This window comes from Arachis hypogaea, chromosome 15 (genome assembly GCF_003086295.3).
Source record: "Arachis hypogaea cultivar Tifrunner chromosome 15, arahy.Tifrunner.gnm2.J5K5, whole genome shotgun sequence".
NCBI classification, from domain to species: Eukaryota; Viridiplantae; Streptophyta; class Magnoliopsida; order Fabales; family Fabaceae; genus Arachis; species Arachis hypogaea.
The window spans coordinates 156,498,231-156,519,705 of record NC_092050.1 but is presented as its reverse complement, the minus strand read 5'-3'; the positions used below and the strand labels follow the sequence as shown (position 1 = coordinate 156,519,705).

The window sequence follows — 21,475 nt, the reverse complement described above, 5'->3', positions numbered from 1 at the left end:
CTTTACCAAACCCAGTCTTAGTGAGTTAATGGTCAAATTTCTTGTATCTTGATAGAATGATGTGTTTGAATAATGGTGGGTAAATCCAAATCAAAAGGTTCAGGAATTGATTTCAAGGGTTGCTTGCAACACATGCAAACCGCCGCACATGCATTTGTATATGACCTACCACCGGTACCTACTTCTTTTATTTTTTCTCAAAGATTTCATATCCGTACAACACATAGATATAGATATAGTGTCCCTACATCCTAGATTATAAATTGAGTTCCGTTGCTACAAATTTAAGAGACATAAAGTCATATATAGAACATATTCCAAGTGCATCACATTAAATTTAAACTAGCTACATCCAAATTATACTAAGAACAAGTCCTACAACCAAGTATATAATCCAATTTTGATTGGACAAATGGTTTGAAGAAGACGGTGGAGGAGGAGGAGGCAGTGATGGTGGTGGAGGGGGAGGAGATGGGGGAGGAGGTGATGGTGATGGTGGTGGTGGAGGAGGATGAGAAGGAGGTGGAGGTGATGGTGATGGTGGTGGGGGAGAATGATAATGTGGAGGTGGAGGTGGAGGAGGAGGCTCATCATGATGAGGAGGATGTGGTGGCGGCGACGGTGGTGGTGGAGGAGAATCATCATGAGGAGGAACAGGATGTGGCGGAGGAGACGGCGGCGGAGGCGGGGTTTGGCAGAAATTATAACCATACCAAGTGTCATTGGGAATGAAAGTGTTGAAATTGAAAGTAACATGGTGTTCTAAGTGTTGGGAATAGATTTGGACAGTTTGAGGCATCCAACCCTTAAAATTGGAACCACATCTTCTTAGGTATGCAAAACATATGTTTTGTGTGCATGGACCCTCTCTATGGAATGTGTCTGAGGCACATTGTCCAAATGTCTCTGATATTGGATAACCATCCAATCTTGGTGCAAATACCTGATCCAAAGAAACATACAAAATGGAATACTTTGAAATCACTCCAGCTTTGTTAACTAATTAAATGTATACATACATGTACAAATTTTCATGTTTTGAGGTTTTTTATCACTTTGAATATGTTCATTACACCTAATCACTCATGAAGCTTAATTAACTCATTAATAATCAATGTTCATACTAGTACTAGAAATGGCTTCAAAAACCAACAAGCATTTACTATTTAGTGTTGAATTGTATTATTTGTACATTCCACTAGGAGGTAGTTTATTGATATCAAACTCAATCTAAAGATGGAAAACGAAAATTCAAAGTTAAAGTGGAGTTAAATACCAAAATTCAAAGGCCAAAGAATGAGTGTGAATGAAGTTGATAAAGAGTTTAATATTTGAAATTTAAAAAAATAAAATAAAATCTCTTTCCTTGCTTTTGGTCTACCCTACCAAAACAGAGGAAATAGACCACTTTTCTGCCAAAAGTGAGCAATAGTGCTCTAAGTTAGATACTCTAAGTTTCCAACAGTTCCATTAGCTATTAGTGTAGCAAGCTTCTAGCCAAAGTTCCTATTTATTAAAAAATTTAATTTTGATATTCTATCGGTGTAAGTAGTTTTACATGTACATTTAATAATATAACACCACATCAATAAAAATAATTACCTTCTCATATTGATCGCATAAACGATAAAAAAAAAACAGATTTTTGGATATTTTTGTGGTAAGTTTTAATACCATATCTAAATTCAAAAGTTTAAATAAATAAAAAATATTCATATAAATAATTATATTTTTAATACGGTAAAAACATATTTTCCTTTAGTAATTGAGTTTGGGTTCTTCGGAAACATTGCTATAACCACATGACATTTTTCTTTTCCAAAATAAAATAAATTAGTAAAGTTAGCATGTAATGAGCAACATATATAACACTGAATACCCATGATTCTGAGTTCAATTTCTATTGTTCATACCTTATTATACCTCCTAAAGCAATATATAACTGAATATTTTAATAAAAATCCAATCTTTTAGCAGATTAAAATAAAATGAAGGGAAAAAAGGGAAAACCTGGTTGCCATGAGCATCTCCAAAGACAATACTAATCTGATCTGTAGTAAACTTTGGTGAAGAACAACTTGTATTTATTGTTACCAAGTAAGAACAATTCTTTGCACTCCTCATCTATCCAAAAAAAAAAAAAAACACACACACACACACAAATAAACAACATATAATTAATACATAGGAAATAACAAAAAAGAAGTCCTTTTTTCTGTTAATAAAGCTTCAGTTTTTCCAAATTTTTTTATCTTTTTATTTTAATTTTATTGGGTTCCATGAAAACCCAGTTACCTGAATATAGCCAACACTGAAAGAATCATCAGCAGCATGAGGAATAGTTTTGGACTCAGAGACTGAAAGTGCCAATCCAAAGGCAAAGAAGAGAAACAGAACAAGACGAGGAACAACAACAACTTCTTTCATATTCATCTTTTCCGATGAATAGGGTTGTTGTTGAGAGGAATTATAAAAGAAAATGGGATATGGTATGGGTTTGCATGCACAAAACTCAATGCATCTCCTTTAATAATGCAAATACAAAAGCTGAAACATTGTCCAATGAACAAAGGGCAAATGTGACATTATCATTCTATAGCTTGTCAATTACTTACTCTTATTATTCATTATGATTTATGAATAAGTCTTGTGTTAGCCGTACATTTAGCATCTAAGCTAAAGTTTTTTACTTTTTACTTATTTGATACTACATACTAGGGTGAGCACGGTTCGGATTTATGATAAAATTAGAATCGAATCGATCAAAATATAATTGGTTAGGTTTGATTTGGATTTGCATTTTTTTGTACATATATTTAAATTAAACCAAACCAATTAAGAATAGATTAGTTCGGTTCGGGTAATTGGGTACCTGATGACTTTAAAATTCATAAAAAAAAACAAATTTTTATCTTAAAAATTCAACCAGTAATAAACATGTAACATCAATAGAAATAATCTAAACATATTAAATACCAAATATATTAAAAACTAAACTCATTAAAATCCAAACATATTAATAATGAATAATTATTGTCTAATGAAAAATCATATATATTTTTTTATTTTTTATATTTAATTAATAAATGATCGAGTTTGCGAGTTGGTTCGGATTCTACACCCCTAAAATCGATACCCAAACCAATCACTAACAAAAGTCATTGGTTTAGTTCGGATTAAACCCGATTATTCGTTAATTTTAAAACCAATTTAATTTATTTAGTTTGAATTTGGACAGATAATCGAATACCCGCTACCTGTGCTCACCCCTTTCTACATACACTTTAACTTTACATGAAAATTAAAGCCTATAAATAGTACTAATTTCCCTTCTGCGTGTTGCACGAGCCATATCTGTTGTTAAATATCTTTTTTTTATTTAAATAGTTTTGCAATAAATTAATGTTTTTTTATGTCATAAAAGAAATTCAAACTCTGGTTAACAAAAGTTATGAATTTATTTGCTTTTTGAAAGTTTTGTTATTATTTGTTAATTAAATAGTAGAGCAATAAAAAATGAAGTAGGTTTCTAGATATGATAATCTTTACAGCATGAAAAATGTCTTTTTATTGTTGGACCTAGAAATAAACTACACCAACCGTGAAAATAACTAATATTATATGTAAGGTCATTTTCTATTCATCAGATATTTGAAATATAATTACCCTTTAGCCATACTATATGTCTAACTCGTGATTTCATCATTTGAACCGAATTTCATATACATCGCTTGTTGAAAAGAAGGGACACACATAAATGGTAGAAGCCATACACGTAGCCATACTTTAAGACTTTAATTATATGAAAGAAGCAGAAAAAATCTCATTCCATCATGTACACTATTATAGCCCCTTATTAATACCTATTAATGCTCATTGAAAACCATACTATCGACATTATCGACATTATATTACTATTTTAGCATTTTATTTTATTAAGAACAAAAATAGTATTTATACACTAAAATTAACTATTAAAATTAGTTATTATATATTTTATATAAATATATAATTTAATTTATTTTAAATATATATTTTATATATATTCTACACTAATAATTAATTTTTATTACTAATTTTAGTATATATTTAACATAATTACGCCTAAAAATGACAAAAGGACATGCCATTAATTGACAAGAACTATGAAAAAACTACATCACAACTAAAATTTTACTTAAGTTATTATTTTGGTTCATAAAATAAACTCATCACTATATATATAGTTCTAACATAAATTAAACTCATCACTCAAATATAAGATTATTTACTTGGTTGTCAAGTTGGACTGAGGGTTCATTTCTTAAAAGAGGCAGAGGCAGTTGGCATTGGTAAAAGCCTCAAGACTCATGAATGGAGTAGAAGAATTTTTTGGGTGCTACAAAATGTCATCTTGTTTGAACTTTGAAGGGGAATCATTTACATAATTCGATGAAGAACACTAACTTCAAGAACATAAAAAGAGTTGACATGGGCTTGAATCATTAGACATTAAATATTGTTAAATATTTAAATGAAGTGTCTTAGCAGTCGTAATTTATTTCTGGGTGTACAAATAAGTATTTACCTAAAATAATTAGAAAATTTTAATTTTTTGTATCTTATACTTTACTTTTTTTTCTTGTGAAAAAAATTAAGTAGAGTATAAAAATAAAATTAATGAATATTTTTTTATATAAATTAATAAGAATAATTTTTTCAATCATTTAAAATGTTCTAAATTAAAAATTAATTTTAATTATTTCTTAATCTATATACTACTATTATTTATTTATTTATTTTTTGGACATGATGTGAATCGGGCAAATCCGGCCCACACCCGAAAGGTTACTTCTATTTAAATTGGACACTATACTTATTTTTATTTTTTTGGACACGATACTTATTCAAAAAGCCCAAAATGAGATGGTTGGGCCTAAGAATCACGTAAAACGGGTATGGGACCCGACCCGACCCAAAACACAGTGAGATGGAGCTGTGGTTGAGTGTGAGTGAGCTAGAAAGAAAAACTAAGAAAAAATTCTGAAAACCCTAATCTTTGATCATGTATCGTTATCTCTCTTCAATTTGCCATGTCCGTGGATCTTCTCTCTTCGCACCCAAACCTTCACGGTCTGTTATCTCTGCCTTCTTCTCAAGACCGTTGCAAAACCACATCGGTAATTTCCTGGTTCTCTGTTTTGCTTTCAATTTTTAACCCATCCATGGATTAGGGCATTTCGATCTTATTGGTTAGAAATTTTGCTTATTGATTAGTGGTTTAGGGTGAGTGTTCTGGTTGGTTGGTGAATTGTGTGTTTGGAAGTTTATAACCTGAGTTGTTTGATATGGATTTGTGGAAAACGTTATGGTTATTGTGTTTTTAGGTGAAGTTTCAATTGTTATTTGTTATTGTCGAATTGGAATGCTCAAATGGTTGCAAATTGAAAATGGATGTCTTGGATCAGTTTCACCGTTTCAAAATTTGCAAGTGAAGGTTTAGTTTTTAGGGTAGTCACTAGTCATGAGTGTAATGGGGTCTTATTCGAAATTTTAATGCTGCAGAGCATGTTAGAGGATTTTCAACTGGTGAATCGGATCCTAATCGTCCCTTTTCGATGCGGGATAGATTAAATGAAAACTCGAGAGGTGGGAATGAAACTTTACCGGAGGCCATCCGGGATAGGGTGATGTGGAACACGAGTGGAAGTGGTGCTGGGAATGAGAGGAGTTTCAACCGTCAACCGGATAATCTTCCTTTTTTCATGCAGAATGGAGAGAACTCAAACTCAAGAGGTGCCAGTTATGCTCAGAATAGGAGGGGTTTTGGCCGGGATTCGGGTACTCGTCCTTTTTTTATGCGGGATAGGGAGAATCTAAATGTAAGCAATGAGAATGATGGTGGGACTGAGACTGAGAAGAGTTCCAGGCCTATGGATTTTGTGAGAGGGGTTATAGATGAAGATGGCCAGGATCATCTTCAGGTTTACAGTAATCAATTTGAGAAAGACGCCGATTTTGTTCATATAAAGATGCTGCGGAACAACACGTTTGTTACCGTAACAGATTCTAAAGGGAACATAAAGCTTAGCGGCTCTGTTGGTTCCGTGAAAGAGATGAAATCAGGGCAGAAGCTTGCTAGGTATGCTGCTGAGGCAACTTCAGAGGTTGTCGGGCGAAGGGCAAGGGGTTTGGGGTTGAAAGCTGTTGTTATGAAAGTGAACGGATTTACTCATTTCAGGAGAAAAAGGCAAGCAATAATGAGCTGGTTGGAGGGTTTTTTGGATTCTCGAGCGGACAAGAGTAGAAATCCGGTTGTTCACATTGAAGATACCACTAGAAAGCCTCATAATGGTTGTCGACTCCCAAAGAAACGACGAATTTAGATTCGGTTAGTTTGATGGCTCAATAAAGAGTTTTTGTAGCAGTATGGGAAATGTTTTGTTGTTGTTCTCTTTATGTTGTTGATGGGCTATATCATTCTCAATTGAAGGTTATGGATCTGTTACTTGTTGATCTGTCTTTCTAGTTTCTACCATTCCTTAGTTTTTACATGTGTGATTACATGACACCATATTTTGCATAATTCAGATTGATGAAAAGTTAACATGACTCTTTTTGGTAACCAGACTTTCTTTGATGATACTGTTGAAGCCATGTTATTTCTAACATTGAAATGCCAAGTTTGATTCATGAAAGTTCCACCAAAATTTTTACTTTTGAACCTTGGGGTGCAAGCAATAATTATGAATGGTTAGGTGACTACTCAACTAGATGTTGGCATTTTTCAAAGAAAATTTGAAGCTTAACAATGATTATCTATTTATCAAGCCTTGCAGTTAGAAGGAAAAGGACTTTAATGTTGATGGGTATGCAAAAAAGCATGATCATATCAAGTTATATATATTTATCATTGTCTGTCAAGTAATATATTCAATGCAGTATGTAGTTATCAACAAAAACGATGTGACAAATCTTATACGGGGTGGAAGTATTTCTAGTTTTGAACATCTTAGTCCTCGCTCGAAAGAAAGCAACAACGTGAAAAGTTTGACAATCATGATAACCTCAAAGGAAACTGAAAGGTAGCGTTTGGTAGAAAGACAAAGACGGAAAGACTGAGACTGAGAGACAGAGACTAATAAGAGATAAGGATTGAAATAAATCTCAGTATTCTGTTTGGTGCAAAATGGGAGACAGGAATTGAAACAAGAATGAAACTCTAATTTAATTTGCACAAAGGGTAAAATTGGAATTAATTAATTGAAATGAAAGTATTTTAGGTATAAAATGTTATTAAAGTTTCAGTCTCTATCTCTAAAAATTTCAGTCTCCTGTGTCCCTACTTTTTGGAGGTACTGAAATACTGAAATTTTAGAGACAGAGACAGAAATTTTAGTACCAATCTCTAAACTAACAAACACAATACTAAGTCTCAGTCTCTCAGTCTCTGTCTCAGTACCTCAAAACAAACGCTCAGAAAGAGATGCCTTGTCAAAACTTTGGACTATATATTTTAGAGACTTTAATTTTGATGCACTGACAATGTAAAATGTTTTACATAGTCGTGTAATCATATCTGTTTCACGTAAATGTGAACGGTAGTTATTTTTATTGATGTAGCATTACAAAATTGGATGCATGTGTAAAAATACATCAAAATTAAATTCTATTTTATATTCCCTTTACTTTTATTTAATGGCAATTGTACTAGTTTCTTCTAATTTATTGATGCACAAAACATGCAAATTTCGTAAGATTAGAAACAATGAAATAAATGAAAAATTAAGTATAGTTGACTTGATAATGGGAAGCACAGTTTACACTAGTTAATTTTAGTGTGTGATGCTAAGTTCTGTGACATTAAGTTGTAACATGATTTTCTTAGAATATTACAAAGATAAAGGGTGTCAAATACTAGTAGATCTATACCTTCCTTTCTTTTGAAAGCAAAAGGATATCAAAATTGAAAATTAGTCCAAAAGTGAGGGAAAAAAGAAAGAGAAAAGAGACGCAACCACCACAATCACAATAGAGTAGAATATGAATATATGCAAACAAAAAGCATACTTTTCCAACTTCCTACTAAACCTACGTTAGTTGGCAATTGAGAAAGGAAAACTACCAAACTAAATTAATGAAGGGAGAAAATAATACCTTACCTATTAAAAACACAAAAAGAAGTATATAATTCCAATTTCCAAACAGCTAAGGAGAGGATTATTATTGACAAATATCCTTCTTTTCGGGATAAATAAAGACCCGAGTTCAAAATTTTGAAACATATTTTTGTGGAAAAAAATAAAAATAAAAACATATAGGATTCATATATTATTATACGTTGAACAAGTCCGTGAACTACTTTGTTGAATTAAATATTTCGTAATGGTCATACATACTACATTAAAAAAAGTGACGTTTTGGACATGGCATCATTTTGATCTTTGGAGAGTCATGAATAAATTTTGAGATTTATTTTTTATTTTTTTATTTTTTTTTACCAAAGATAAGAGAGTCAAACCCACAATATCTTAATTGAGTATGGAGAGACTATGCCATTTAAACTATAACTCATTGGCATAAATTTTGAGATTTTGCTTATTTCATTAATAGAAAAATTATATCTATTAATATTATTAATAAAAATTATGAAGCAACCAATTGATGAAAAGTTATTCCGAAAAAAAGTAATAGTAAACTAATTAAAGTTTTAGTTAATTAGCCCATAACTTTTTATATATAAAAAAATTTTCAAATATACTAATACACTGGTGTTTCAATAAATGCTAAACAATTGATGTTTATATAATTAAACAAACTAAAAATTCTAGTTAATTTTGTTAAATATTTAAATTTAGGCCAAAATTTTAGGTTCATGAACACAAACATCAAATCAAAATTATGACAGAGTGAAGAGAATACCGATCAAAGGAATTGAATTATTCTGTCAAACTAATTTCATTTCCAATTATTTTTATTTTGTAATTTTTAACTATCCATTTAATATATTTTTCTTTAATTTGGGGTGGAAAAGTTTAATTATTGATGCATTATTATGTGTGGAATTATTATTATTACAGTGATGATAATTAGATAGTCCAATGTAGAATTAGTGAACATTAATTAGTTACACACGAAAATGCGTCGCAAATTACAGAAAAGTCCCTCTCAACTCTAACAAATTAAAATACATCAAAATTCCAAAAAAGAAAAAAGAAAATAATAATGGGAATGCAACTAACTTGAAGAAACCACCATCTCTCTCAACTCCGAAGAAGAACAACAAAGAAAGAAACTTTCAATATCATTTTCTCTCGGCATTCTCATTTCAATTTCCTGATTTCCCCATTTTCCTTCTCTATTTCACTTCTCACTCTTTTTTCTTTGTAATCGAAATTCCCGGGAAAACCGCAAAGCTCGAAGCTTTCGCAGCTCGCAGTAACGACGAAGGAGATGGTGATTTTTGGCCCCAAGAAATGGGGGATTTTTGGGTTGTGGTGTTGCGTTCTCCTTCTCGCGATCTGTGCTAGGGTTTGTTCGCCAGTCAGATCCGACAAGGAAACAAGGGAGAGGTTCTACGGGAACATGCCCAACTCTTCTGCCCCTGAATCCAACGATGGAACCATAGCCAAGATGTTTGATCGCGTTCTCGAGAAGGAGTTCTCTGAGAATGAACAACCTGAAGGTTTTTATCTTATTTCTTGTTTCTCTGATTTTGCATTTAAAGTTTTTCTTTCGGTTTGTCTTCCGAGAAATTAGCTTTATGGGGTAGTTAAAGTTTGCAACTTTGCTAGTGTTTTGGTGTTGGTCGTTGGGTTTTGGAGTTCTGAAATATTGAAAACAGTTGCTTGTGGAATCAGCTGAATTTGCAAATAATAAATGGTGTATTGTTGGAAGAGGGTGTCTTTGGAATTTTGCATAGAAGAAAATGTGGTAAGCTTGAGAAGCTCCTTGGTAGTTTTTAGTGCATTGGAGTTGGAAAAAGAGCTAAGCATGTGCAGTGGAGATAGGAGTGTGTTGATGAATTTAGCTGTTCTTTGCTCAGTTTTAGTGGATTCCTGGTGGGGTGCTAAATCTTTGAGCTCTTTAGGTTGCATTAACGTTGTAATAGTGTGTACATCTGATGGATCATGATAAATTGCAAAGTTTGAACCAGAATAGTATTGCCCCAAGTTTGTGAAATCACCAGTGATGGTATTCTCATACTTCTTTTCCATCTTTGACAGGAAATGATAAGAGCAGCTTCAATAGCAGTGTAGCTGATCAACAGGTAGATCTGATACTGTGGTCTTTAATAGTTATGTTAAAGTGGATTTTGTTTAGCTGCAAACAAAAATGTTGTTTCTTTATGTATAAAAAGATGCCAAAATATATACTTGTCAACATCAAATAATATTATAGAACAGAAATGAACCTGCATTGGGGATCTCTATTTTCTCTTTTAAATTCTCAAACGTTCAATCGGTTGTATGAAAATTCATCACTTTGATTAAGGAGTGATGGACTGCTCATGCTATTTATAAATGTTAAGATAATGTCTTTCATTCTATTTAGGGTATTTTCTATTCCTCTATTATATTATATGCATGCATAACTCCACTGTTGATGTTTCTGATTTCTCCTATTTTTTGTCTTGATGAAGCCCTCAAATATTTTAGTCTATTGCCGATAACTACTACTTCTTGCTCTTGGATTATTTTCATAGTTTAATTTCTGCTTGAGCTGCTCTTTCTATTAGGATTATTCCAAAGTTATTTTCTTTATATAAGTATCATTTTTTACAATCTGGTCTTGTTTTGTAGGCTGTGTTGGAGACTGTAGCTAAAATTACTCATGATAAAACAAAGAAAAATGATACACATGAGGGAAAGTATGGTCTTTTTTCCCCTGTTACAACTTACAATAGATAGCTACATGTTATATCCTTCATTTACCCAGTAATTCTCTTATCATCTTTTAATGATTATTTGTTGCAGTTCCACAAGACCATTTCAGCTTCAAGATGTATTCTCCCTCGAGAATGAAGATTCTGAAGACGTGACAACCTTGATTGACAAAAAGGTGCACAATTTTTTTTTCGGATGCATAAAAGGTGCACTATAGTATCATGTGAAGCCTCAATGATTGCTCTTTATTGTGCTGATAACTATTTTGTTTTGTGTTTCCTGCTTACATGTTTATGCCACTTCATGGCAGGACAATGTCTTTGTGATGTCAAACAAGAAATCCAAATATCCTGTGCTTCAAGTGGATTTGAGGTTGATATCTACTATGACTTTATTATTTTAAACTGTGGTTACCTTTCAGTAAATCCTAGTAATTTATATTATCAATGGATATGCATTGGATTTCAGAGGCTAGCAGATTTCAGGAAATTATATTTCCTTTTTCTTCCCTTATTTGTGATACCCTTATTGATGATAAGTTGAACATATTATGTGCTCATACCTATCTTTTTTTATAATTTTTGAAATCCTTTTATCTGGTTTTCCTATTTATTTTCTATCATGATGTGTGATCGTTGTTCATTCATGCAGGCTAATATCGGATTTAGTGGTTCTCATAGTTTCTGCAGCCATTGGTGGAATTATCTTTTCCTGTTTGGGACAACCGGTTTGTAACTGTTACTATTACTCATTGTGGCATTTTGTGACTTCTATGCAATTTCATTGACAATAAGTGGTTTTTTTTAGTGGTCTTCTGCAATAAGTTATGTTGATTATTGGATTTCATCTGCTTTTCTTTATGTATTTAGGTTATTGTGGGCTACCTTCTTGCTGGCTCCCTTATTGGACCAGGAGGTTTGAAATTCATTAGTGAAATGGTACAGGTATGTTGTTCTCAACAACTCACTATCATTTTTGCTTAAGCAAGTTGTGTCCTGTAATTTTTTGTCAATCGTTTTGCACTGGATAAACCTTTTCTCCTCACATTTTATATAGGTTGAAACTGTTGCACAATTTGGGGTTGTATTTCTTCTCTTTGCATTGGGTCTGGAGTTTTCCTTGGCAAAGGTTTGCTATTCATGTCTTATTGATAGTATTTCACATATTTTGACCCTAGGTTATCTCAACTCAACTCGTGATTTTAAGATTAAAATGGAAATATTGTTATCCTTGCCAAAGGCTATCAATTAGGGGTTGCAAAATATTGATAAATTTTCATTTTCTAAAGAGCAGCTGTTCTGAAATTTGTATCCATGCAGTTAAAAGCTGTTGGACCTGTTGCTGTTTTAGGAGGTCTTCTTCAAATTGCTATTTTCATGGTTCTTTGTGGCATTCTTTCCAAGGTATGGTGCTGAGGGTATATGTTATGGTCTTCAATAGAATTAAGGATTTATGGTTGAGTAGAGATGGGTTCTGAACATCATTTTCCACTTGATTTGCAGATATTTGGAGCCAAATTGTCTGAAGGTGTTTTCGTTGGCTCATTTCTCTCCATGTCATCAACAGCAGTGGTATGTTTTCCCTGTTTCTCCAAACAAAAAAACACTGTATATACCCCCCCCCCCACCCCACCTTTCTTTTTACAAAAAAAAAACCTGGTGCTTTGTGAATTCTGACATGACGCATTTACTTTCACTTTTAACCAGGTCATAAAGTTTTTGGTGGATCGGAATACTAATAATGCTCTTCATGTTCAAGTTACCATTGGGACTCTTATTTTTCAGGTATCTTTCTTGTTGACTGTTAAATGGTAACTTGTTAGATTTTCATAAAGTAATGTCTAAGGATTGACTTGTCCGTTTATTGGTCCTTATTCAACACGTGTATATCCAGGATTGCACTGTGGGTTTACTATTTGCCCTGCTTCCAGTTTTGGGTGGCAGCAGTGGTCTTCTACAAGGATTTATTTCAATGGGAAAACTGTAAGTCTCTCCGTATGCAATCCTTTCTCTGGTTCCTTTGTATCATTTCATAAAATGCCTTTCTGATTAATGATCAAGAACTATTTGTTCTGTTAATCAGTTAATGCAAGCTAACTGACTCTAATAATGCTGCTATATTTCTATACTAGTTTCCACTTTCGAGAGTTCTTGAAGGCCTAAACTTAAGGGCACAATTTTTGCCATACAAGTTCTCGTCCAAATAAACTTTAATATGCCAACTCTAAGATATATTTAACACTATCTTCTAAAGTGGATAAATGACACCAGTGTAACAACTGTAATTTGTGGGAAGACTGTATAGAGCAGAAAATTTTACTTGTGAACTTTTGAGGAAACACTGAAATGTTGATGTATCTTGCAAAATTCTACGTCACAAGTTTTAGTGAGATATAGGGTTCATAATGGTTTTCAGGCCCTCTTTTTAGGGGTTTTTTGTTTGTTTTTTTGGGGGGTGGATAACTGGATATGATCATTTATATTATTGAATATATCTAATTGTTTGTTGTTTATAACTTCAGGATGCTAATGCTGTCCTTGTATCTTACTGCTACTTTTGTCGTGTCTTGGTCATTTGTTCCTCGCTTTCTTAAACTGATGATGCAGCTCTCATCTCAGGTAAGGGTAATTCATATTTGTTTCACAGTTTTACTTCCACTTTCTTGCCTCTGTTAGCAATTTTCATGAGCTTCCTTTCCTTTCCAGACAAATGAACTTTATCAGCTAGCTGCTGTCGCTTTCTGCTTACTCTCTGCATGGGTAAGAAAACCGTATACTAAGTTTTCCTTTATTTATGTGCCATTCCATATTGCTTTTCCAAAACAATTCAAAGCCTAATGGCCTTGTCTAAATCTGTGTTATATGCAGTTTGGTGGATTAAACAATTAGTTATGATGCTGTGCATTTTGTTAACTTTATTTAATATCTTTCCAGTGCAGTGATAAGCTTGGCCTTAGTCTTGAGCTGGGTTCATTTATGGCTGGTGTTATGGTTTCTACAACAGATTTTGCTCAACATACTTTGGATCAGGTATCATTCTCGTGTTTATTTACTTTTTCTGAATTGTGAAGTTCATTGTAGTTGTCTGATTATGCTTTCATATTATATATAGGTGGAACCAATTCGAAACCTATTTGCAGCTCTTTTTCTCTCGAGTATCGGAATGCTTATACATGTTCAATTTCTTTGGAACCATGTTGATATCTTGCTGGCATCTGTTATTCTGGTTATAGTCGTTAAGACAGCCGTTGTTGCAATAGTTACAAAGGCATTTGGATATAGCATTAGAACGTCATTTCTTGTAAGTTAACATTGTCAACTTCCATATGCTCTATTGGTTAACTATAATTACTTAAATACCATGATGTGCTGAACGCTGAATAGCCGTCTTAATGACAACGCAGGTTGGTATTTCGCTTGCTCAGATTGGAGAATTTGCTTTTGTTCTCCTCAGTCGTGCTTCAAATCTCAATCTTGTTGAGGTGTCTGCGCTCTCTCTCCTATGCTTTTTTCCCCTCTCATTAATGTCGTCCCTCTCTCTCTCTCTCTCTCTGACCACTGACTACAATATTTCAGGGGAAAATGTATCTTCTTCTTCTGGGAACGACGGCTTTCAGTCTGGTAAATTTCATTTGCACCTAGAAGCTCCATACTAATCTTCCTTTTACAAGTTTATACTTATTGTTAAAATGCCTTTCAGGTTACCACCCCACTACTTTTTAAGTTGATACCTCTTGTCATGAATCTCGGTGTTCTCATGCGCTGGTTCCCCTCCGAAAATACCACACCGATTGAGGTTCTCTCTCTCTCTCTCTCTCTTCACACACACACACACACACACACACACACACACACACACACACACACATATTTACACCTTGGTGTTGCTAACGAATATAATCTGTTTTCAACCCTTAACAGGCAAAAGCTTCAATGAGCGAAACAGACAGAATGTTGTGACTAGTGGCTCATCTGTTTTTCATTGACCTTAAATAATGTATTGGAGGCAAGCATCTATTCTTTGGTGACTAATGAAATCAGGATTTCAATGTGTTACCCCTCAAGAGCTCCATAATATGATAAGCTTCACAGACAAACCATTATATTCACTTCCACTAAAACACAGTGGAAGAAGATTTGATGTACATAGGAATATGAATTTTGTATTCTTTGAGGAAGATGTATATAGGTAATCACAGGCCAGTCTTGTTTGTTGCTTACACTGATCTGCTTACATCATACCCTGGTTAGCCTATATTTGCTGCCATGAATTGCTGCAGCTGAAATGATTCAACAAATTGTTTAGAAAAGAATTCAGCCTGTAACTTTTTTCTGTTTGAAGGTTGTTCTGTAACATGTAAGGACCCGAATGAAGATCTTGGTTAATAGTTACTGACCATTATTTCAAATTATTGGTGCTGTAGTTCAGCTAGAGTTTTGGTCATTAGGGTCTTGTAAAACAATCCAACTATGCATACACCCTTTATTATAGACATTATTTTGATACTAATATTTTATTAACAATCAACATGTATTTTTCTTTTTTTGTTAATTGAAAAACAATCTAAATATACAATTGATTAATAACAATCCTATTTTTATACAGGTGTCGAAATTGGTGTTCTAATACCTTTGATGACATAAGATTTTTACTTTTCCAGTGCTTTTTTTTTAAGTGTAAAAATGGAATGCTGCAGCACGTTGGAAAAAGAAGTCAAGAATTTCTATGAAATGTCACTCAATTAAGGCTCTAATAAACAACAAATAATATGAAAATTATTGTACTTAATTTGTACTTGTGTACCAATTCCTTGCATGCCGTTTAACTAACTGCAACATAATTAACTTCCATTCTGAATTTGTGGTTCCTATACTTTGACAATTACAGTTTTACATAACTCATGTAAGTTGTGATGCTAACCATTTTCTGTTATATTGTTCATTTGTGCTCATATTAGATATTAGTATTACAAACACACTGCTTATAATAGTGCAAAGTAAACATAAAATCAAGACATTCTGTCTATGTTCGCTTTACACTCCGCACCCAAACGTTAACTAATCTTTTTTATTCGGTGAGAAATACAAATTGACACATATTATCGACTGTTTGTTTGGTATTAGAAGGAGCAAAAGTATCAACTGCTTATCAAATTGACACATATTATCAACTGTTATAACTGTAAAAAGTATCATTGATGTGAACGTATCAATCGCCCTAGTTTGTTTTTTTTTGGGGGTGTTATCTTCAACCATACGGCATCCAATTTGTAGGCCATGTATTACAAAATTGTAGACAAAATGTTGTCATTTTAATTGTCTCCATACTCTCACATGCCACATACACCACCATTTTTGTGTCTATATTGTTATATGCCCAACCCTGTTGACTATTAACAAGTAATATCCACCATCTATTTCACATTATTTTAGACTTTTCCACTATTACACTTGACATTTTAATTTAGATGGTTAGAGACTTGAGTATTGTATGTGCCAAAATGTACCACATTACCCTTTTATGTGTCTTGTTTTTTGTTTTGGCTTTTCAGGTTTCTTTATACATAAATTTAACTGTTAAAATAGAAATGGACAAGTTACAAAAATTTCAATATGATCTCATTGTATTACAATGCATTGCATGTATTAGGCTGCAATACATCATGGAAGTCTATCCCTCTCTAAACAATCTCATCCAGTAGTAATACTATCCTTTGTTAATTACTACTGGTTAGCAAATAAGGGCCCCATTGGAATTGTTCTTCCAATATTACTTACAATTGAAGTTTCCATCATAGAGGGGATATATATTTTTGTAACTTTAGCAAATGTTTCAAGAGAATTTAAGCATCAATCAGGAGAACCAACAGCACATTTTCATCTAATGTCCGAGTTCCTGTGTCAAAGACAAGATTATTGTGAAATTCACATAGTATCTAGTTTACCAAAGGATGCAACTACAAAACAAACTAATGCATAGTAAGTTTAGATTTAATCTGGTTCTACTTACCACCATATAGGCCTGCTGCGTTATGAGGACGCATCGATACTGCTTTCCACAGGTTGCTTCTTTGGCCGGTTTCTTGTACTAGTTAAATGTCAAGATACAATAAGAGACTTGCATATAAACAAAACTGTTATTAAAATCAAGACTAGGTATAGAATTGACCAGGTAACTAATTGCATACCTCGTATTCTTGGTGCAAGGATCCAGGTGTATTCTCCTTCAAGCCCTGCAATATAACAATAGGAATCACCATGCCTTTACCCACTCAAAAGAATCTTAAGTTGTTATATGAGTGCTGAGATAGCTGAACCTAGGAAATTGGCTGCACCTTAGATGGCAGTTTTGCAGGTTTTTTCACTTCAGAAACCAGGGACAGCTGCAAATCAGGCTCAAATATTAGCTAAATATATATCAATGAAAGTATGGATCATATTAACATTGGAGAAATGGAATACAGTTTGTAAGTACCTTGCTAAGTAAATCTGTGGGTGGTTCATAATTAAGTCTCTTGTCATTTGGTTCCTATAAAGACAAAAGAAAGAAAGAGGGGGTAGGAATTCAAATAAGAAACATAGACAGAATGATTCATTCACATCTCAAATATAAGCATAAGATTAGTACATTACCAGTGGATATACTTTGATACTTCGGAAGACACCTCTTTCACCTTTGTTCGATCGTTGCTAATAAAAGCACCACACCCAGTTATAATCAATCACTTTACTTTACTAACAAATAAAACATGAAAAATTGAACCTATTCTAAAATCAGTTTTACAAACCGCATCATCAGGCTTTCCTCGGGGTTTGTTAGTCATTCCATATTTCTCCTGCCTTGAGCCATCGCTAGAGTTTGTCCTAGAAGAGTAATATAACCAGATAACAGATTATAATTGCTCACTTATATGCAAAGATAATGCATGAATTAACCGCATATCGTTTCTGTAATTGTAATACTAATATTCTACCATGCAATTCTAAATGTTTATACCTTCGGTGTTCCCTTGTATTGGTGTTAGAACTGCTATTCAAAACTCCCTCACCCTACAATAGAGAAGCAATTAACCTTATTTGTTGGGCAAAAAGAGTTGCTTGAACATACTAAGTAATTCATCCTACTTTAGTGAAGTAGAAGCAGAAGCAGATAGTTCAAAGGCTACAATTACTAAAGCATATTTCTAGGGGACTAGCATTGCTGGCAGTTTGTTGTATTACCTTCTGTGATGTTTCGGGAAGAAAGTAAAATTTGGAACAATGATGAGTTCCTTCATTGCATTTAATTAAAAATAATGAATTGGAAAGCATACAACAGCATTTTTCAAAAGAAAATATTACATTAGCTTCTTTTGCTCTCTGTGTTTTCTTATTTTGTACGGATTGTGCTGGAGCCTGCAAAATCTGGCATGTCCAAAAAAATTATAATTGACAAAACAGCTATATACTCAAATTGACTATGATTAAGCACTTGTGATTTATTCTAGAAGTATAAACTGAAGGTACCTACCTTTTTATTCAAGGGACGTGCTTTAAGTGACGATTTTGTATTTTCACGGGATTCAGCATCAGTTATAGGCCTATTAAAAAGCCACATCACCCAACAATTCAGTATGTATTTCGAAACCATTGGATACTATAATCTGAGTGTAGTAGTAGTAGTAGTAGTAGTTGGTATACTTGTGTCTTTGTGCCCTCACGGCTGTTTCCAGAACTGGTTCTTTAGGAATAGTTGCTTTCGGTCTAGAAGCTGCACTCACTCCAGAAGGATCTTTCTGCACCACAGTTCAAAATCACACATAAATTGATCTTGTATACTGAACTGTTAAGTATTGCACAACCGAATATTATACATGATGAAAAACTGGTTACCTCGGTTTTCTTATGGGCAAAAAGTGCTTGATGTTTCAGATGAGCAGCCTGTTGCAATAATAAATAATTAAGTCTAACATCAACAACAATAATGTGGACTTTTTTATTTTCTATATTTTTTTATGACAGAAACTTGCTCAATCTAGCAGTTCAGCCGAAAATAGTCCACTGAAATTATTTGCATGCTATTGTTCTAGCATTTTAAGAAACAAGGAAATCTAATTTTTTGATTTTTTGATTTATTTTTTTTAAATTGATGATCATTGAAAACCATATTTGAGAGAAATGCAAATCAGAAACTAAAGGCAACATTAATGTTCTGATTTTGTTAGGAGACATGGTACATATAATTTTTAAACATCAAGTTATTTGAAATTGGAAGGATATATAAATAATTAGGCACCAAATATTCAGATAAACTTAGCATACCTTTTTTATGTAACCGGCTTCAAGCTTCTGTCTCTTGGATAATAGGCTATCATTAGGAGAAGAATCCTGACTCTTAATCCTGCTTAGTTTAAGGGAAAAAAGACTAAGAATTAAAGGTGAAAAAAGGAAAACAAGTTAACCACAATCTTACAAAGCAGGAAAGGAAACAAAAATAGACATAGTAATAATCATATAGTAAGATATAACTGATGGACCTGCAAGATTGATTGCATGTAACTTCAGTAACATTCTTCTGTTTGGCCAAATTACTTGCTGTTGGCTTCATGAAAGATGAAACTTTCGATTTCGATGATCCACTTGAATTGCTGCTGGTAGGCCTTGTTGCTGAAAACAAGCATGTATTCAGTTACAATTGCAATCGCAAAATCAAATGCTAAACACTTATGGGAAAAGAAAAAGAGAACAATTAAGATATTCTTGATGTTGATCAAGAATCAGAAATTATCAATTACCAATCTATATGCAATAAAAGATAATAATTTTCCAGATTCAGTGTGCCAATTTCAACCACGTTTATGGATTGCATGAAAATCCGGTAAATTGTGAAATTGCAAAAAAACAAAAGAGGGGAAAAGAACTGTACCTTTGCCATTTTTGGCCGGAGCTTTTGAAACTTCTGCACAGGGGTTTCTCCATTTAAACTTCAGCAAAAATGCTACAAAACAAGGAAAATTTTCTATTATATTCAAAATTTTCTTTCTGCAACATACAATTTGCAATGAAAATAGAAAAAATCTACGAAACAAAAACATCACGATTCACAAAAAAAGGATCATATTCGATGAAATCCTTACGTGAAGGTTCATGGCTCTGAGCGGTTTCGAACCACTGCTCTGCTTCAGCATCATCAAAAAGCGTCTCGCGACGTAAGAAATCGCAGAATTGAGGAGCATCAAACTCGTAAACGGGATCGATTTCATCCTCTTCTAGGCACGCGTATTCGACCTCGATCTCCTCGAACTCCTCAAACTCTTCTTCCATCATTCTCTCTCTGTTTCAGAGGCTAGTAGCTACAATTTCCGTGTTTTCCGCAATGGAATCTCCGTTTTCTCACCGTAATTGAAGAAGACGAAGAACCTCAACGAATAAGGGGTAAAAAGCAATGAAGCAAACAAAAATAAAATAATAATAACAATAACGAATGAATGAATGAATAAAATTGAATTGAATTGAATTGAATGGGAGGGAGAGAGAGAGAGAATGCGGTTGAATTGGGGATTCGACACGAACCAGAAAGAATCCGCGTTGAAGTTACAGAGTCGAATCCCGTCCCCGCTTCTCTCTCTTTTTCTCGTTTGAGGGAAAATAACTCTGTTCGTTAATCCGTTTTCCCCGAAAAACGAAGAGGATGAGGGTGGGACGTTAATTTATAATAAGCTTGATCTTAGTGAATTAAATTAATTAATTAAAAATTAATTAATTAGTATATATATTTGGTTCTGTGTGTTCTTTTATTTGGAATGAGTGGAAATGAAAGAGGAAATGGATGAATGAAGTGTTAATGTCGGAGAGAATGGCGAAGATTTCGTTGCGAGAGAGACAGAGAATCAGTTAAAAAGAGTTTGTTTGGCGCCCAATTTAGAAACACATGCTTACCATTTTTTGAATTTTTCATTGCATCGTATATTAATATGTTCCGTTACTCAATCATTATTTTACCACTAATCCCTTCATCTACTAGACTTAAAAAAATTAAAAACTATGTAAAGTTGATAGTTGAGAATTATTAAATAATTTAATGTATTTAATTATATTATTATTTAATAATTATTAATTATTAATTTTATATAAAATTAATTAATTTTTTATTTAAGAAAAATGATGTTTAATTTTCATCTTAATTAAGTATTTTTTTATATATTAAAATCTTATTAAATACTATTACAGATGAAAATACTAAATAACTATCATCTTGACTAATATATATATATATATATATAATTATGTATTATTATATAAAAAAATAATTTTTAAAAGTATTATATAAATAATTATCTAAAAACGAATGTAATGTGTGAGCGTATCAAAATTAATTTTTGTTATATTAACACCTAATAATTCACTACTATGACTTTAATTGGATTAGACAATATTAGTTGATAATTATCAGAACCAAGTTGTAATTAATAAAGCATAAATTTTAAAAATAAAATAATAATTAGACACGTTATAGTTTTAGATAAATTGAACTTATTATATTTAATTATTTACTCTTATTAGTTTATTAAATATATCATATTATTTAATGTAGTATTAAATTTGATAAACGAGTTTATACATTTTATTTAT

At 32.8% G+C, this 21,475-nt stretch overlaps 4 protein-coding genes across 4 annotated transcripts; 2 read left to right on the top strand and 2 right to left on the bottom strand.

The window, feature by feature from the left end:
• Positions 1 to 153: 153 nt before the first annotated feature.
• Positions 154 to 2,609, bottom strand: LOC112751674 (embryo-specific protein ATS3B). Its single transcript, XM_025800890.3, has 3 exons — positions 2,296 to 2,609; positions 2,011 to 2,124; positions 154 to 943 (listed from the first exon to the last, which is right to left on the bottom strand). The coding sequence occupies exons 1-3, from the start codon at positions 2,431 to 2,433 to the stop codon at positions 347 to 349; spliced, it is 849 nt and encodes a 282-aa protein (XP_025656675.1). The 5' UTR covers positions 2,434 to 2,609; the 3' UTR covers positions 154 to 346.
• A 2,357-nt stretch (positions 2,610 to 4,966) lies between these two features.
• LOC112751673 (uncharacterized) lies at positions 4,967 to 6,604 on the top strand. Its single transcript, XM_025800889.3, has 2 exons — positions 4,967 to 5,159; positions 5,545 to 6,604. The coding sequence occupies exons 1-2, from the start codon at positions 5,045 to 5,047 to the stop codon at positions 6,363 to 6,365; spliced, it is 936 nt and encodes a 311-aa protein (XP_025656674.1). The 5' UTR covers positions 4,967 to 5,044; the 3' UTR covers positions 6,366 to 6,604.
• A 2,584-nt stretch (positions 6,605 to 9,188) lies between these two features.
• LOC112751672 (K(+) efflux antiporter 5) lies at positions 9,189 to 15,374 on the top strand. The gene is made up of 20 exons (XM_025800887.3): positions 9,189 to 9,664; positions 10,206 to 10,249; positions 10,782 to 10,849; positions 10,956 to 11,040; positions 11,176 to 11,237; positions 11,517 to 11,592; positions 11,735 to 11,809; positions 11,922 to 11,993; positions 12,185 to 12,268; positions 12,368 to 12,436; positions 12,572 to 12,649; positions 12,759 to 12,847; positions 13,387 to 13,483; positions 13,571 to 13,624; positions 13,799 to 13,894; positions 13,977 to 14,165; positions 14,269 to 14,346; positions 14,441 to 14,485; positions 14,565 to 14,660; positions 14,786 to 15,374. The coding sequence occupies exons 1-20, from the start codon at positions 9,433 to 9,435 to the stop codon at positions 14,822 to 14,824; spliced, it is 1,728 nt and encodes a 575-aa protein (XP_025656672.1). The 5' UTR covers positions 9,189 to 9,432; the 3' UTR covers positions 14,825 to 15,374.
• A 1,079-nt stretch (positions 15,375 to 16,453) lies between these two features.
• Positions 16,454 to 20,713, bottom strand: LOC112751671 (uncharacterized). Its single transcript, XM_025800885.3, has 16 exons — positions 19,981 to 20,713; positions 19,770 to 19,841; positions 19,381 to 19,510; positions 19,166 to 19,244; positions 18,737 to 18,784; positions 18,545 to 18,639; positions 18,375 to 18,444; positions 18,206 to 18,268; positions 17,862 to 17,914; positions 17,653 to 17,728; positions 17,498 to 17,554; positions 17,340 to 17,393; positions 17,200 to 17,247; positions 17,053 to 17,097; positions 16,875 to 16,952; positions 16,454 to 16,760 (listed from the first exon to the last, which is right to left on the bottom strand). The coding sequence occupies exons 1-16, from the start codon at positions 20,168 to 20,170 to the stop codon at positions 16,746 to 16,748; spliced, it is 1,173 nt and encodes a 390-aa protein (XP_025656670.1). The 5' UTR covers positions 20,171 to 20,713; the 3' UTR covers positions 16,454 to 16,745.
• Positions 20,714 to 21,475: the final 762 nt, after the last annotated feature.